At 37.5% G+C, this 19,035-nt stretch overlaps 1 protein-coding gene across 9 annotated transcripts in view; it reads right to left on the minus strand.

Annotated features, from left to right (window-relative positions):
* REV1 (REV1 DNA directed polymerase) overlaps positions 1-19,035 on the minus strand; it is a 64,325-nt gene that overhangs the window by 15,407 nt on the left and 29,883 nt on the right. For 8 of the 9 annotated variants that reach the window (XM_086769377.1, XM_086769372.1, XM_086769363.1 and 5 more), the window contains 7 exons: positions 18,503-18,619; positions 13,653-13,785; positions 12,525-12,653; positions 11,707-11,861; positions 8,077-8,196; positions 4,521-4,741; positions 3,341-3,513 (listed from right to left, as the gene is read on the minus strand). In XM_086769377.1, coding sequence (XP_086625503.1) covers positions 3,341-3,513; positions 4,521-4,741; positions 8,077-8,196; positions 11,707-11,861; positions 12,525-12,653; positions 13,653-13,785; positions 18,503-18,619 — 1,048 coding nt within the window. The remainder of the gene's footprint in view (positions 1-3,340; positions 3,514-4,520; positions 4,742-8,076; positions 8,197-11,706; positions 11,862-12,524; positions 12,654-13,652; positions 13,786-18,502; positions 18,620-19,035) is intronic. The other variant, XM_086769388.1, reaches the window with a different exon arrangement.

Here is a 19,035-nt window from a genome sequence, read left to right on the forward strand (position 1 = left end):
ATTTCAGAAGAGTATTTAAAAAATGTCTATGCTGTACTATCAGGATTTGATATCAATGATGCAGCAAAAATACCATTAACATCTCAGAAATTTAATTTGATGTTAAGCATGCCTGTGAGTCTGAATCCTCTGTGGGACTATGAGTATCATTCTAGGGAATCTGACCTGTAGGATGAGAAAGTATAGCAACTTGTTCACTTGTGAGGTGAGGGGGTGTCCTGGTTCTGGCTAGAATAGAGTTAACATTCACCTGAGCTGGGAGGGGAACTGGAGCTGGTGGCCCCTATGGCTGGGGACACAGCTGGGATAGTTTACTAATTAGCCAACAGCTGGGGTTAATTTACCCAAATTAGCCAAAGGGCTATTCCATCCCATCTGACATCATGCTCAGTATATAAGTGGGGAGGGTGCTGAGCAGGGCTGTACTACGACAGGGGCAAGAAAGGAGTCATGAGCTATAGCTATAGAGAAAATCTTAAATTGAAGTGAGAGAAAAGCTGGTCACCTTTACCTCTAGTAAATAATCCCAAACTGTTGCAACGAGGCTTTACACAGGGAAAGCACACCCAAGGGAACACCGTTCCACGATCCTAATCCATCTGCCTGGATGCAACTTCTAGAGTTTACCCTGCTGCTGCTAAAAAGCCTTTCACTGGACTGAACAGAAATGCTCTAACAAAGACATTAATGCAGCATCTGTATCATCAAATAGCATAATTTGGATTGACTGAGGTCACCAAGTTCATTAGTAAAGTCAGAAGCAGAAACAGAGACACTGCCAAATGAGATCCTGGCATCAGAACTGCTTCAGCTATGCATGAACAACTTGGCATTCTTGGATGCCTCCTTATCTCACCTTAATGAAGACTTTCCGAATTAGGAAAACTTCAGGGCACATTTACACTAGCCTGCCTGACCATGAAAATTAGGTCCAAAGCATTGACCTGTTCATGAGAAAGCAGTCTGGCACTAATTGCCAATAAAGGAGGAATAAAGCTCTAGTTCAACTGACCCTCAATCCAAAAAGTACATTCTTAGGCTTTTAAAGAGTACATGTTCAGCTCAAAGATTCAGGTTAGCCAGAAGGCAAGCATATAGACTGATGGACCTTCTTCTTGATATACCAATACCAAAAGATGATGAGCTTCTGACAGTGAAAGGTGAATTTTGTAGTTTCAGTTTTTAATACAACTGAATTACACGTCACGAGTATGAGACAGATCCTACGCATGCAAGTCCTACTGTTGAGCTCTAATCCACCGAAAGAAGACGTCCACCTCTCCAGTTATCAGCAACCCTGAGCAAATGACCCTTCAGTTCAGGAAGGATTCATCTGTTACAACAACCTGAAATGGACCGAAAAGTAGAAAGACCTATCTTCAAACACACCCTTACACAAAAGCCAGGATCATCCCTTTACCTAAGGAACAACTGCTTCGCTACCAAAGTGTCTGCCTGAAGAATAAACGTGAAGGCTCTGACACAATCTGGTATGAAACAGCATAAAATACATAATGCTCTATATTTGGATTTCATTCTTGTGTTTTCAGTATGCAAGAATATAAATAAATCTGAGAGTAAAAAATCTTTAGTCAACATAATCCAGTTGAACAACAGGAAACAAAGAAGAACCAGAAATAAAATAATGGGTAAGAGTAACAGCACTGCTTGTGGAAGCTGGAGGTCCTACTCCTTTGACAGTCACCTAACAACTGACTACCCAGGCAAAGTAACTGGGTTATCCCATTTCACCAGGGATGGGCAGCTGCCTCAGGTAGCAGTCTCAATGAGATAAACAATGCTGCAGTGAGACCAAGTAGAAAGAAACTTCACTGTGTCTACAATAAATTATCCTGATAAGAAACTTATGACTGTATGAAAAAATGTAACTGTGATGGTCAAGAGACATGAACAAGTTGCCTTCTTGAACAGCTGAAACATGGGACAGTCTCTGACCTTGATATTTTGAGACTCAACTTTCTTAGCTCCACTTCAGATCTTCATTGTCTTTTCTCTCCTAGGACCAAAAAAATTCTCTGCAGACTTATTGGTGAAACAACAGGAAAGAGACTTGACACAAAGAAACTTGTCTGTACTAAGACAGACAACTGCAGTCCAAGGTGTCTGATGCCAGCTCCAATCTTCAGAATCCAAAGTGGCCTCTCAGTCTTCTGCAGCAAGTAATTCTGCAGCTACTGTCCTAGTCCAGATGTGCTCTAGACTTGAAGAACGGTACTGATCAGACACAGTTCTTGACAAGTACAAAGGCAATTTTCCTTGAGAACTGACTTCAACCGTCGCAATCAGCAAGTGACCAACAATCTATCAAGGAACAGCAGAAAGCCTCTCAAGAAAAAGGAAAGTACACAACACTACACAACTCAGGGAAACGAAACAGTTTGCAGCAGCAAACCATTTCAACTCAGTTGGTCACTGAAAGAAATGAAAATCCTGCTGCATGCATGTCATAGTGCAGGATCTAAATACGTCCTCTGCAAGTACTGTGAAAGGAAAAACAGCTCCAATATTGAGCAAACTGGAGAAATGTACACCAACAATACACATGTACACATGTATTATTGTTTGAAGACAAACCCTTTAAAAAGATCAAACACCTTTATTAGCTAGTATTTCGTGATAAATAAATTATTAGCTAGTATTTATGCAATTAAGGGCAACCTTAAACTACAGATTAATAAAGTCAAAAAGGAAGACAAAGAAGAAGAAAAGTGTACATCCCTACCAAGAGAAATGGTTAGCTCACAGTAATTTATTGAAAATATTTTTCTAAATCACTTAAAAATTAAAGCAGCATCCACAGACATACAGGAGCACATTCTCTCAAGAAAGCAATTTCAAACCACAAAGAATGCATTGGTGGAGACAGATTTCTTGTTTCCCATTCCTACTTCCTTTGAAAACCACAAATTGTTTCTTCTATGCCCAAAACATTTTCAAATTCTGATATATTTTCTTTTTCCTCTGTTTTTCTCTTTGAAGAAACTCAAAGGCAAAAGATGACTGTTAAATTTGTTCTGTCTTTCTGATTCTGACACCTTAGTCTCTTCCTTCCTTCTCCTCCCAATATGCCATGTTTTTTATCATTGTGGGGTTTACATTCCATGTTGATGACCAAAAGACCACATATGTACAACCCAAACACAGAGGACTTTTGATAATAATATTCTACCTCTGATTTTGCTAAAGGTTTGATACGTAGACAAAGTGGTACCAAGCATTTGAAGTTTCTGTCCTGTCTTCCTGTAAGTTTTGGTGCTCAACAGCCTGCAGAAGCATGCTCACACCTATACCGACCACTATTTTTTCCATGCATAGTTACCTGGCAATATTGTCACAGATTCCATGACCCCCGTATTTTGCAGGCTCCACTGGTGCCCCAGCCTTTCTGACCATAATTTTAAGGGTCAATCGTTTACCCTTCATACCAGCAGCTTCAAGTCTCCGTTGGATTTCTTCTGAGAGACTCAGAAGGAAAGCTTCTGCTTCCTTAGGCTGAAGGGCGAAAAACAACGTGTTCAGATAATTACTAGTTTTCAAATATTTAAAGTAAGTCATTAAGGGTTAATGCAATCCAGATTTTGTAAACTGAAAAGAGCAAACTCCCTCACAGGCAATTGTTTTATTTAACTTCAAGTGTTTTGTCTGCACTGTAGGTCACTGAAGTTAGGTGAGATGGTTGATTCCTATTCTAATGCTGAAATAAGTAGGAAATATGAAGTCTTTTTGGAAATAAGTCTTTAAAAAAATATTTAGAAATCCCAATACAGAATTGCAAATCTAACTTTAAGCTGACACTTAGAACATGAAGAGCATAGGGCTAGAGCTTATAAGGGAAATTTTTTCAGCATGAGGAAAGTCAAACAGTGGAACAGGTTGCTCAGAGAAGTTGTGCAGTCTTCATTCTTAGAGGTTTCTAACATCAGACTGGATAAAGTCCTGAGGAACTGGTCTGATCTCATAGCTTTCCCTGCTTTGAGCAAACGACTGACACAACATCACGAGGTCTCTCTCAACTTGATTTTTCTGTAACTTCTATAAAGGCTTAAGTTCTCAACAAAGAGCTGATCTATTTTTTTTAAGATAATTTGGCAGCAACACTCCTCCTCCCTTAAAATATTTGTAAAAAGTCTAATAAAAAATTTTGTACTGGAGCAGCTGGTGATGGTTTCATGCACTGGCATCTTTAAATAATCAGCATTTAAATGAAAGAGAATGCTAGGTGCTGACAAATCTACTGCAGTTCTCTTTTTCTGTACCAGACTTGTATAACGAATGCAGAATAGCCAGCTAATTTTGTGCAACCTTCTTTTCAGTCCAATAATTTTGCAGTCTCTCCTCCCATTTTATCGTTTGGTCTCCTACTTCTTCATTTTCCTCATTTCTACTTGATGTCTAAGATGGTGTTCTAACAGGTTCAAGCGTAAGGGAAAACAGAATATGAGAAGATTCTTCTATAGCTGAAGAAGCCACTGCAAAAAATAAACTAAGTTTGAGTTTACCTGTGTAAACCTTATTCCATAGTTGATTTCTGCTGAAACAGATTTTCTTTCTTTTTCTGTACGAACAGGTCGATCATCCAAGCCACGACAAAACCTGTAGAGCATCTGTCCGGTTTTTGGACCAAATTCTTTTTGCAGTTTTGACATTGAAGCACATTGTAGATCTCCACAGGTTTTAATTCCCAAAGAAGCCAACTTAGATTCCATGGTCCTGCCAACTCCTAACAACAAAGCAATTAGTTCTGTTAACTCTACACAATTCAGAGCCAGTCAGGTTTTGAACAAACAATGTTTGTCTTTTTAAACCTACACTAGGTCGTATCAAATAATAAATAAATACACTACATAAAAAAGAAATTCCACTCAATGAAACACGGTTCAAATGGAAACTTTTGCTGTCTTCACCTGTAATTCTTTAATCTGTACTATATATTTAGTTTAAGATGTCATACTGCAGTGTGTGTGTTTACTTCTGGGTAAAACGTGAATGACTGCTGCTTGCAAATCTTCTTGACAAGGTACTGCCTGTTACAGCCACACACACAACACCCAGTCCAAAATGAGTGTACAACATGTAATATGTTTTGCCATCATATACAAGTGATTTAATCTAAAAGAAAATCAGCAAATATTTTTACTACTGTTCCACTGTCCTAGGTAGAAAAATAATATTACAAGTAGAAGTGATAGCATACCTGTATCACTTGTGCTTTGAATTACCAAGCACTGGAAATTGTAGGTATCTATGGCAACAGCACATAGATAGCTAGTGTGATGAACATAAATATATTTATAGGTTTTGGAGAGGTGGCCTGTTATTTCCAAAAAATACAAATCCTATGAGTTTCCACTACAAAAGTCAGCAAAAGTTAGAAATCCGAGGTAATCGGCTTCTATCTTTCATAATATGTTTCTTTGTCTAGGTGGTATTATTGACATAAACACTGAAAACTGTTTACTGCAAACATGCAAGAGAAATCTGAAAACTTTAAAAGTTTAAAGCATAGTACTATATGAGTAATTTTCTGGGGGAAAAATATCTCCCATAAGTTATGAAAAAGAGAAATGGTACTGTGCTGGAAACTATGTTTGGCCATGTAATGGGAAACAGAGAATTTCTTGTAAACTTGCACCTGTCTGTGTATGGTATTCCTACCACTTTTCCATTTCAGTACCTATTGCTGTCTACTTTTTGTTTCCCTTCTTTTTTTTTTTTTAAAACAGAGAAATATACTATTTTGAACACTCTGTGTTCACTACCATACACAGCCCGGTTGATCACTACCATATAAAGCATAAATGAGTGCTGACCCAGCACTTTTTGCACCATGGCTGTGTCACACACTACTACTGAAGTACTGAATAACAATACAATACAGAGTTACATGCCAGAAAACAATTTAGCTTACAACTCTTAAGTATTTTTCTGGAACAATAAAAAAAATACAATAAAGCCCATTTACATACAGATGTATTCCACATGTCCACGTGTCTAGGTGTGTCCACACTCCACATGTCTATCACTCTCCCATCAGAGTAACTCCCGTTCCCTACCATCTCCCTGTGAATTCCGCTATGCCTTGAAGAACCTACCTAAAACCTGTGGGCCAGAAACGGTGCTTTCCTCCCCTCCAGCTATCACCTCAGTATTCTCTATGTCCACAGGCATTCCACTCAGTCATTCCAGTTCTCCCTTATGGAAATATCCTTCTCTTTCCTATCTGACCAAGGAATGCAGGACAAAAAACATGTACCGTGGCTATACATATGACAACTGGGAACTACTGCCAAAATATTAAATAGTTGAATTTTGCCTGTCTGTCCCTCACATATGTACTGATTTAGATCATCCTCCTCTGTCAAGCTGTAATTTTTCAGAAAACTGGTGGAAATATGATGTCATTAGAACATCTTGTGTCTCTCAGTAAGATTCGGCTAAAACTGCCCAACAGTTCATAAAATTATTAGTACTGTCATACTTTCAAATTATAAATCATAATCATTGCAACAATCATTTCCTCAGACAACTAGGCAAAAAACAGTTGGAATTTGACAAACCTGTTGCTATTCTTTAAAAGAACCAACACAGTGACATTCTGTCACTTTTTGCAGTATACCATTGACTAGAGATTCTTACACAAAAAAAATAATTACCTGTGTAACAAATGCCTGATGTGTATTCTAAGTCTACCAGAACCAAAAACTGTCTATAGCTGGATATGGAACATAAATAACAGTGGTAACACTCTCAAGTCAGCCTTACTTTCCACCTTCCTCTCTATTTATCAGCCATTCTAATACAGCTCATATTGCAAGCCAAAACACTTCTCTAATTAGGTAACATTCTCTTCTGCCAAATTTTATTTCTTAATTTTCTTTTGGTCCTTACTCTCTACGAAACCTCTCAGAGTTTTTTACAAGCAGCAGAGAGTAAACAAACTCCTCTCTCCTTTTTTCCCTTCACATACTCTCTCTTTTATTATGGCATCAGTGCTATTTTTTTTTCAGCTCCTGAATTCATATACTCCTTTTTAGAAATAATACTCTCGAGGGCTAGTTCTTAGAATCATAGAATCATAGAATCACATGGTTGGATGGGACCTATAAGATCATCTAGTCCAACCGTCTTCCCACTACCATTGCTGCCACAGCTACTAAACCATATCCTGTAGCTTCTCATCAAGCCGCCTCTTGAACACTGCCAGGGATGGAGACTCCACCACCTCCCTGGGCAGGCCGTTCCAGTGCCTTACCACTCTTTGAGAGAAAAAGTTTTTCCTCAAGTCCAATCTAAACCTCCTCTGGTACAACTTGTGGCCATTTCCTCGGGTCCTGCTTGTTGCCTGGAAGAAGAGGCCAAACCCCTGTTCATCACAACCTGCCTTCAGGAAGCTATAGAGTGCAATGAGGTCTCCCCTGAGCCTCCTCTTCTCCAGACTAAACAATCCCAACTCTCTCAGCCGCTCCTCATAAGACTTGTGCTCCAGACCCCTCACCAGCTTTGCTGCCCTTCTCTGGACACGTTCCAGGGCTTCAATGTCTTTCTTGTAGTGAGGGGCCCAAAACTGAACACAATACTCAAGGTGCGGCCTCACCAGTGCCGAATACAGGGGGATGATTACCTCCCTGCTTCTGCTGGCCACACTATTTCTAATGCAGGCCAGGATGCCGTTGGCCCTCTTGGCCACCTGGGCAAACACTGCCTCTCTCAAATGATAAGCACCTGATGTTACTCTCTTTATTACATTCATTATGATACAGCAAGCTAGCACTCACTTGAAATGACCCACCTGCATAACATACTAAGCTCTGAGCTTCTCCCCTAGATCATGCTGTGTGAACCTGTAAAATTCTTTACTTAAAAATACACTTCTAAAAGATACAAAAAGGTTACAGATATTCTTTCCAGAAATTTCAGAATTTTTCAGAAATCAGTGTATCTTCTTTTTTGGATCATAACCATGGAAGCATCTAATCTTGCTTGATCTAGAACAGATTTGTAGCTGAAAGTGTTTTAATATCAGGAGGCAAAATGTCCCGTAAAAGAAAGGAGTACCTGGAAGACTGGTAACAAGCTGCCCTCTGATAAAATCATCCACTTCTTCAGGTTTTAAGTGATACTGTCCATCTGGTTTTGCTTTACGAGTCGCCATTCTGGCCAGCAGAATATTGGAACCTGCAAAACCAACAAATTAAAATACATCTGTTCTAACTTTTGTCTTCTCAAGTAGAATGCCACAATTCAACAGCCAAGGAAAAAATGCAGGAAGTACAGTCAAATTCTTTATCTTTTATAAAGAATTTAATTAAATAGATTCATATATATTTGCAGTATCTACTTCCAAACTAGCAACTAGAAGTACGTGTGATTATCGCACTGTAACTGTAGTGGTAACTTCAATTGCAATGTTGAAACCAACCAAACAAAAAACTATCAAAGAAATCAAAACAATCAACAACTAAGTGTGGGACACTTCACTAAGAACACTGAATTTATTTGTCTTAGTTGTGTTGTACACATGTAGAGGTACAGATAAACACCTAAGTGCCAACGGCAAAAAAAATTCAGAAGTGTAATATTTCAACACTGCAAAACTTAAAAAAATCCACTGTGGTCAATGTAGATAATACTTAGGTGGCAATTCTATCAAGTATATTATATGTGAATGTCGTAGTTCAGCCCCGATCAGGACCAGACTATGCAGTCTCTCTCTCACTCCCCCCACCTTCCGAGAGAACAGGGAGAGAAAATATAAGGAAAAACGGCTCAAGGTTTGAGATAAGGACAGGGAGAAATCCTTAAAGTTACCGTCACGGGCAAAACAGACTCGACTTGGGAAAAACTATTCATTTATTACTATAAACAGCAGGATAATGAGACAGAGAACAAGATAACCTCCCCCCACCCCTCCCTCTTCCCGAGCTTAACATTATCTCTACTACCTTCCCCCCTGAGCGGCACAGGGGGGAAGAGGGAATGGGGGTCATGGTCAGTTCATCATACGTTGTTTCACGCCGCTGCTTCATGGTCAGGGGAAGAACTCCTCACATTCCTCCCCTGCTCCGTTGCGGGGTCCCACCCCTACGCCACAGTCCTTCGTGGAACTGCTCCGGCGTGGGTCATCTCTTCCACGGAGTTCAGTCCCTTCAGAACAGCTGTCCCAGCGGGCCCTCCACGGGCCACAGCTGCCTTCAGGCATCCACCTCCCCCGGTACGGGGTCCGTCACGGACTCCAAGTGGATCTCTGCCCCTCCGTGGACCTCCATGGGCTGCAGGGGGACAACCTGCTCCACCATGGTCGTCACCACAGGCTGCAGGGGAATCTTGGCCAGGAGCCGCATTACTCCTCCCCCTCCTTCTGAACTGACCTTGGCGTCTGCAGCCGTTCCTCACAACAGGCTGGCAGATGTCTCTCAGGATCTTTTTTACATCTTATTCACTTCTCATCTCTCCACTTCTTGCAGCCGGGCCGGACCGAGTCGGGCCCAGTCGGCTGCCTGGCGAGAGGCCAGAGGGCCTGCAAGGCCCATGAGGCCTGCGCCTCCCCCTCTGCGCCTCTGCCCCCACTCAGCTTCTTCACATCTTCTCTTCTCTCTTTTTTTTCTGTTTTCCCCTTCTTAAATACGTTATCGCAGAGGCGTTATCACGGGACATTCTGCTACCAATCAGCTCAGCCTTGGCTAGCAGCGGGTCCACCCTAGGCCCGGCCGAGTCCACTGAACAAAGGGGAGCGACTTCTAGCAGTTTCCTACAGAAGCTGCCACCTTAGGCCCCCCTTCACTAACAAAACCACAACAGTGAAATACTGGAATTAAGCTAATATTTAGGCCTGAGTATTCACTAAAAAAAATCCAATGACTTTACTAAACTATTATATGCACTCATAAAGTGTGGTGGGAACATGACCTACTTCAGCATCTTTTCTTCCCTGTTTACAGGCTTATTCATGCCTTGCCATTAAGATCTCTGAAATGAGACCCAAATACATTTGTTACTGCCACTCAAACACCCTGTTCTAAGATAAAGCAAACCAATAAAAGGTCAGGGGAATTCAAACCTCACAGCACTGTGTGCTATTGTGCTCTTCTCCTCTCACCTATGTTCACATTTTTTTGGTCTATTCTAAAACTTTAGTCAATAAGAACAGTAACAGAGTTTTATATGTACTGTTTCTCCTGAGATGGTAAATTGATGAAACAATTAATGACAGATTCTTCAATTAATTTCCTACTTAACTTGGGGGATCCATGTTTTTTTCTATAGAGTACTGAAGATTTCTGATCCTCTTATCTGTCAAACATACCAACACAGTCTCTAATACCATAAAATCTCAGTGATTTACCTTCTGCAATGTATTATTCCCACAACGCTGAAGTAAAGTAGGAAAAAACTAATACCTCACTTAACAAATGAGAAACTAAGATACAGGATGTTTACAGAGGAGTATTTAATCTTTGACTATCATTGTTTAAATCAGTTTAGTTTAGCCACTAAAATCACCAGGGTAAAAGTGAAATTTATTCCACTGGCATAAGCATGTCCTTTAACTTATGTCTAATCAGACAACAGTGCTGAGAGGAGATCTCAATAGTACCTATTCAAATTTACATTTTATTGTACTGGAGCAACTTTCCCATTGGGCAACATATAAGTCACTTCCACAATATGTATGTTTCTTGCAGACCATGTTTGTGAAATAAGGTCTCTATGCTCATGTAATAGTACAAGTACAATTGTTTCCTCTGATTTATTTATTTAACAATGAATTTTGAGTGAAGAGACAAAGTCCTTCTCGTGTACGTACCACATGAATTTCTAGAAAGGATATCAAAATTATTTTCCAATATCTCACACAAATTGATTATTAGAAAAAAAATTGGTCATAGGTATTTGTCTCTTTCAATCAGTAAGAGAACTATGATATCAATTAGAAAATAATGCTTTAGAAACTAATTCTGCTTTTTCTATAGAAAAAACAAACACACTAAATAAGCATATAAAAGAGATTACAAATGTCTTTCAAGCGAAAACAAGACACAAACAGGAATCCAGGGAATTACAGTCTCTGTACTATGATAACATAAGAAATAAAGTAAGAATTCTGCTTTATGACAATGAATTTCAGCTTGTCTCACAAGTGGATTCCACACACTTTTATATACACTCAGTGTATGTATTTACAGATACTTAGCTCTAGTATTAATTAGGGACAAAAGCAAAGGAGAAAGGAAGGGGCCAAGTGAAAAGAAATCAAGGAAATCTTTTCAGATGTGTCATTTCATATACAATACCTCCTACAAACCAAAATCTTTGCTTTCAATACCTTTTAATAATGATGCTAAATCATGCCACCCTGTAAACTCTTACTGCTATCTCCAATAAGGAACAGAATCTGTGCTCATTTTTCTGTTTCCTGGAAAAATACAGTAGCATTTCATAAAAATGCAGGTAAAGGTATCATCCAGATGGAATTCTGGCATACTGTTCAGATAAAAAAGGAGAAGTGATAGCAACTTCATAAATTTTTGCTTAAAACTTCCCACTTATGAAGATTTTCTTTCATTATTGTTTACATTAATTTAATGTAAATGGCAATATATTCCATCTCACACAAACACTTTGCAATCTTATAGACCTAACAATAGCAGCTGCTGCTTGTAAACCGAAATTAAATAAGGTACTTACCCATCCCAACAGAAGCAGTGCATTTAGTTTGGGCTTTGATTTCAGTGCGGATAGCATTTGCAAGTTCATCAGGAGTCAGTCTGGTCTCTGTAAGGATTTCAGTGATATCTACTAGTGCTTCATCACAACTGACTGCTTCGATGTTATGAGTATAGCTATCAACACAAAGTAAAGGAGGTGAAACACCAGCAACAGCTCACCATCTGTTAAAACAAATATGTAGCAAATAAAGTCTTCCTTTTGTGGTGGTATTTCCCTGCTTATTTTGTATCACATATCACTTACATATTAAAAATGCTAAACCAGCAAATTACAGTAACATTACTAATGTAGGACTAGTTTCAACATGCATCATGATTTTAAAAGAACAGCTGGAGAAGGAGTTAAATACAATAACACATTTCCAGTTTCGTTCAAGTGCATTTTAAACCATAAAGTAGTTTCTAATAGATGTTACTCCAATAACTCATTCTTAAGTGACCCAAAAAAATCTCTTGGAAGAATCTCTCTACTAAGCAGGGATCTGCTTCACATAGTGTAATCAATAAAGAAGTTTAACAATGACTCCTTTGAAAGACAGATATTGACTGTTTACAGGATTTGGCTTCATGATAAAAGAACGCTCAGAAGCAGCACGGTGCTCAAAATAACAAATATACTACAAAAGGAAGATATCAAATAGAAATGGCTTTATTGAAGCTGAGGGGTAACATGGAGATGAAAAATACTAAATTGAATAATGGCATTCAGCAGTGGCAAATAAACTATGCTTGATAACCTTACCATGAAAGATCACATAAACAAACAGTACATGTTACCTTGCTAATATTTCATATACTGTCCGTGCAACTTCTTTGTACGCATCAAAATCATACGAAACTGCTTGAAGATTTGGACACAACTTTTTTGCTTGGCCAAAAAACATTCCATTCTTTATGCCGACTTGTCTGAAATGAAACAATAAAAAAACCCCAAAAAACATAGTACCAAAGTTTCCACAAATTAATATGGGCTATTTCCAAATTAAGTATTTGTTTTTTCCCACAAAAATGAATTCTCAGTAAAGAGGAATTTAGTCCAACGGCTAGCTGTTTAATAGGTAAGAAAAACAACGGCAAATGAGTATGTGAATTAGCTGTATAATATTCAGGCATGCAGCACGGACAGCTTGCCTTTGGGAACATCCTTAAGACACAGAAAAAGTCTCCACAAAGCACTACTTGCCCTGTGTCAAATTAAAACCATGCATTTACTGCAATGACTAAGGTAACTGAATCTTATATTCCACTGTGCAAATTTACAAAATTATGCTCCTGTAATAAATAAACTCTGATTTTTGGAGACACAAATATAAGCCTGCCTATCCTAGCATGCTTGAGTTCCAATGAAGGAATAATTCCTAGAGTATTATTTCCATCAGGGAAGAAAATAGTATTTCTAACACTGTGCTTATATTTATAACAAGTTGTTTCATATTCTGAACATTTCTAAGCTATGTTATTGCACAGGCTCAACATAATCTGTGCAAGAAATGGTTTTAAGTTTAGTAATCACACTTACTGTCCGATTTTAACTAAAACCTTTGGTAACAAAGTATTTTTAATACCATAAAAGAAGGCAATTTTCATACAAAGAAGTTAGCGTAACAGTACAAAATCAACAATATCAAAAGCGAATGGCGTAAAGTTTTCCTTAATAGGCTTTGTTTCAAGTCATGTGTAGGTTACATTGAGAGCTACTAAGCAATGTTTAAAAAGTAGCAGCATCCATAGGGAAGATCTTGTGTTAAATTCTAAAAACCTACAAAACTACAACTTCTGAAAACATAGAAACAATTCCTCTCTAAATAAATGTAAAGAAACTGACTTAACAACTGCTATTTTTTTGCCATTTTATGCCTATCTGTACGACATTTTCAAGGAACTTGACAGGTAACTTTTACCTACCTGGCTTCGTAACTACAAGAAGCTATTTCAGCCATGGACAGAACAGTGAGATCGGAGTCAGCTCCATTCACATGTGTGGAATCTGGATGCTCGCAGGCTGATGAGCCCAGCTTATCAGGTACCGTAATTTCTGCTTGGAAAATAATATTTATATTTATTTTTTTATGTTATCTTGCTTAAGAGTTCAACAGAATGAATGTGAATAAAATAAAAATTACAGATTTTATTTTCTACAATTTCTATACTACTACCTGTTGAAGAAGGGGTTCTTAACGCTATATTGATTCATATCATTGTCCAGGTGGGAAAAAAAGAAAAAAAAAAGAAAAAAGAACTCCCCCACATAGTAATCTCTCTCTGCAGGCAGGTCTGTATACACTACTGAGAAGAATACTAAGGTACAGAAAAATTCTGTTTCTACTTCCCCCCCAGTTACTAGACAGCAGCTTGTTGGTAACTACATACACCATACCATAAAATAAGACTGATGTCAGTTAGCTTTAATGGCAATAAAAATGATCATGCTACAACCATATCCTGTAAAAAAATACAAGACACTCAAAAATTTCCCGACTGCTTGCCTGAACAGGATGACACTTATCTACATTCCCTTTTTACAAAAAGCACAGCTACCACAGAACACAGAAATTAAGTTCAGCATACAAATCCACTTTTCATCATACTTACAACCTGTTACTTAAAACTATTTTTCTAATAATCTAGATAACACAAAATGACTTTTAAGAAGTAAAATAACCAGAATGCTAATTAACTCAAAGTAAAAATACTAGTTAGAAACTTGTATTTCCTTTAACACTCTTACGGGATACTAATTGACAAAGCTTCTGCTGTTACTTCCTAATAATTCTCTTATTAGGATATGTCAACTTACTTCAAATATCACTATAAATTTATCTTTGATCAAAATTATACAAGTATAAATACTGGAATCCCAGAGTTAAAATGAGACAGAACTTCTCTAATTCTATAAAACTTTGCTGCATGCTCTTAGACAGATTTGAGAGTCCTCCAGGCGCCCTTCATACTAGGTACTAGAGCAGAATTCCATGACAATGAATACTGGAATCAAGTAAAGCATTTTCTATTCCATTCTATTTGTGTTTTCACAGTATGTAAACCTTGAAAGATACATGCCTATACTCTAAATACAAATCAGACTGGAAAAATGGCTAAATGCAAAACTATGCCTTCCCAAACTCCCCATCAGAATCAAACCAGCAAGGTATCATACAGACAAAAAGCTTTTGTTTACTTAAAATGGAATCCAATATGTATGTTATAGTTCTTTTTTTTTCATTACTGTAGTCTGTTTAATACTGTACACCTTTATAATACAATAAACAGGAAGTTTTCTTGAGAGTGCCACAATGCCTAATTGTATTTCATGGTACTAACAACTTAGATACTGACAATTTGACTGAAAGGAAATATGGTGCTACGTGCACATTTGAGTAGTTACGAGACCAGAGAAAGTGGTGTAATGAGTGAGTGGAGATAGCAGGGGTAGAACCTGACTCATATGAAAAACTGCTTTTATTCAGAATTGCTGCCGAGTTTGTGCACCTTTTTATATCTTAAATATTTTAATGTATGATGAACTCGGTAAGTTACCTAAGATGTCTGCAACTGAAAATTAGAGCAAAATTGTGCCCCAAATGAAGATAAGAACGACAAGAACAACTTATTTAGTCCATGCCTTCCTGTGCCCTGGCCTGAGATGATGCTGTCATCTTGTCTATCTTCACTGGACTCGTCGACTTTTTCCACATCGCAGCAGAGCAGATCCCCCCATGAGCTGATGGAGTCACTTCATGTGAAATTCAGGGCAATGCAGAATACATTGTCCTCAATGGAAGGCAAAGTAGAGAACCTCTCATCAAAAGCTGGGAAACTAGACAGGCACATGGTGAATGTGGAGCAACGGATGGAGAAATCAGAGGCCAGGACCCAAGTCTGTGAAAAAGAAATCGCTGAGAATAAATCTGTGACTAATATGATGGTTAAAATCTGCTGCTCTTTAGAATGAAAAAACGGAGATACTAGGGTTGAGGGAAAGGAAGCCTACAGAACATTCACGTTTTGGGCATCCTGGCCATGGAAAAGAGACCCCAAACTACGAATCTTAATGATTAACATATGTTAATCTTCTATCTTGAGAACATGAATGTTAAAGATGGCACGTATGTAGAGAAGTAATTTCTACCACCCAGAAAGGCTATCTCCAATTTGGAGATTTAGGGTGAGAACGACAGCAAGTTTATAAATTTAAAAGTTATACATTTTTGGATGAATTCTAACAAGAAAAAGAAAGTATTTCATAAAAGAGTCAAGATTCTATTGACACTAGATACTTGTCTAGCAATGCAGATCAAAGGCTAAAGAAGTAATTTGCAAAAAAAAGAAATAGCTGAAGCAGCAGAATTCAGTATTTGGTCAAAACAGATTCATAAGAGTTTGGTTTTGTTTATTTTTTGTTTTGTTTTTATTAAAAATTTTTAACATTTTTTCTAATAAGAAAGACTTGAAGAAGGCAAAATCAGAGAATAGCCTGGAAAGCATGAAGCATCAAAAAATGAAGTAGGTTCCATCTTGAAGTATGGATGTAAAAATATGCTCATGTTCAAAGCTGGTCCCAACTACCTTTTTATTTCATCTATATAACATGTTCCCAAACAGAATTGTGCATGTTTAATGCATAATTTAGCAGTCTTTATTTTTTATATTTTAGAAAAAGTACTTTTCTATGTGATACATGTGCCTACTGGACGATATTTACCTCTGGCACGGCACAATAAAACACATGCTGTGAAGTGTTTCACATATACTTCCTAAGATACTGTGAGGTCAGAAAAGCCTAACTTGCAATTCCATCTTTTCATCTAAGACCATAACTAACTGCAATTTCTTTTCCCCAAAAGGAAGACAAACTATTTACTTACAAGAATGCAAGTGGAAACAACAGGTTGTACTTTTTATTGACAAAAACATTGTATGTGGAGATAAAAAATTAATAAAGAGACTAAAAAATATTATGAACTGCAGCTAATGAGACAGACACTATAAAAAGAGTGAGAAAAATCCTTTCACCAAAACAATAGGTTGCACAACTAGACTAAGTATCAAGAAAGAGCGAGCTAGCTGCCTGCCTGCGTGCAAGCGAGACTAGATGCTGAAGTTACAGAAATGAATGTGTGGATGTCCAGAAAAACCTGCTGCAGTAAGAAACTGAGTTTGTTATACAATAAGGCTGAAACCTGCTATACCCTTAAGCAATAAATACAGTAGAAGAGATACTACTGAATTTGTGAATCACAAAGAACATGCTAGATAACAGCTAAACTTCTGTAATTTAACGGCCTTACTCTCCAAAGATCGCTTGATTGTATGAAGTCACACCCTTATTCAGTGCAAGGTCCTAATAAAAGTTACAAAGTCATGGAACTACCAGTAAATAGTTCATACACAAGCTATACTACAGAAATTCCAACTCCATAAAAACCACAGCTATCTTTGTAACACACTTACATATGGCACTGCAAACAACAAAGCAGAAGCTAAGTGTAGAGCATCCTGAAAAGTCCTTAAAAATCTAAAGGCCAGTGGGTTCCACAAACACATATTCTACCTCAGTTTTGAAGTGTTCTTAAACTACAGCAAAAAGACAAATAAAATTCCTTGTTTCCAAATGTCTTTGAAAATTGGAAAAATGTATTAGTTTCGTTTTGTTTGGTTGGTATTTTTAAGTACTAACGTTTCAGAAACAACCATGGAAGAAGAAGGTGTCTTTTTCCAGTCTTCTATCTTATATAAGATATATAAGATATATCTCTTATAACTCACTGAGGTGTAAACTTTATAACAATAGTACTTGCTACCACAATGTTGGTAAAAAAGTGCATATACAAGGGGCAGAGGAGAAACTCAACCTCCAAATCTAAACTGACATTAAACAGTAGCTGTTCCTTGTATACGCACTTTTTACCAACCTTGTGGTAAAAAACTAACTTTCAAGCAGATTAAGTAGACTGTTGGAGAAAAAAGAGAAGTTGCCAATATTTAGCAATATACTTTTTCATACTAAATGCAGTTCAGGCATAATAATAAATAATAATAAAAAATAATAATAAAACTTGTTAATAAAAGTACCTTTTGTTTACATTAGTATACTACTACTTGAGGACACAGACTGTAACAAATTTCTAAATTACTGCAGGCAAGTAACGAATTCTCAAACTACAACAGATGACCTGGTTTTGAGGAAACAAAGTACTGGAGAGACAGAACTCACGGAGTTGCACAGACTTCCCAGAAATTTAAAATGCCCTAATGCTAAAATTAATTCATTGTACAGAGATATTGTACACATGCAATTCAAAAGCCAACTGCAAACAATTTCCTACTGGCCATACACAGTCATTTCTACTTTTATAGTAAAAAAATTTTAGTAGCCTTTAAAAACTTATTTTGTACTTTCTTCTCTATAACAGACTTAATCAGAATGAAGTGATCCTGGACAATCTGTATTTCTTATTTCAAATAATTACATAATATTCTATCTTACACGCAACCTCAATGAAAGTGAGTAAAACCTAAAATTACTCTACAATTCACCAATACTGAGCAAAACTAACTGACAAGAAGTCACAGCGGCACATTATTACTGAGGCCACAGAGCACCATGTTTTTCAAAGATACTTCTTTTCTGAAATCTCCTGCACGAAAAAAAACCCAGATTTATCCACTGTGCACTTTATTAATAACTTTTTTCTTAAAGTATTCCAATAACAAAAATTAAAAATGTACAGACAAACAAACAGACTTATCTGTACCTGCTTTGCCATTCAACAGCTTATTCTGGTAATACTGCTGTTCAAGCTGGGGGTTTGCACCAGGGCGCAGTGATGCCTTTCCTGTACCTCTGTTACTAGTAACAGCTACTGGTTTTCCTGTGGAGAAGAAATGCATGTACTTATATGTCAACACCTATAATAGCTTACACTTTAATAATAGCACAACTAGGGTAAGATCATAAAGATGTCTGCTTTATTTTTTTATGATTTTTTTTCAAGCTTATACACTCACAGCATTAAGGAGGAAACAGCTGTGAACGTGACTTTGCGTTGTGACTATGAGTTTGCTGTCTTAATTGCAGTCATGTGTAAAGAAAAGCTGTTAAAGAGTGAAAACACAGCCATACTAGTTTGTCTTTAATTTCATGTGTAAATGGAAGCTGTGAATCTTCACCAATGCCCTAATGATTCAGTAGTTTAAGACACAGCAAACACTGTACTGATTTTAAATACCTTATCATGTTTATTAGCTTAAGTAAACTAGAAGAGTATACACATACGAATACACTCGG

Source organism: Chlamydotis macqueenii, chromosome 1 (genome assembly GCF_036417535.1).
Source record: "Chlamydotis macqueenii isolate bChlMac1 chromosome 1, bChlMac1.mat, whole genome shotgun sequence".
Lineage (NCBI taxonomy): Eukaryota > Metazoa > Chordata > Aves > Otidiformes > Otididae > Chlamydotis > Chlamydotis macqueenii.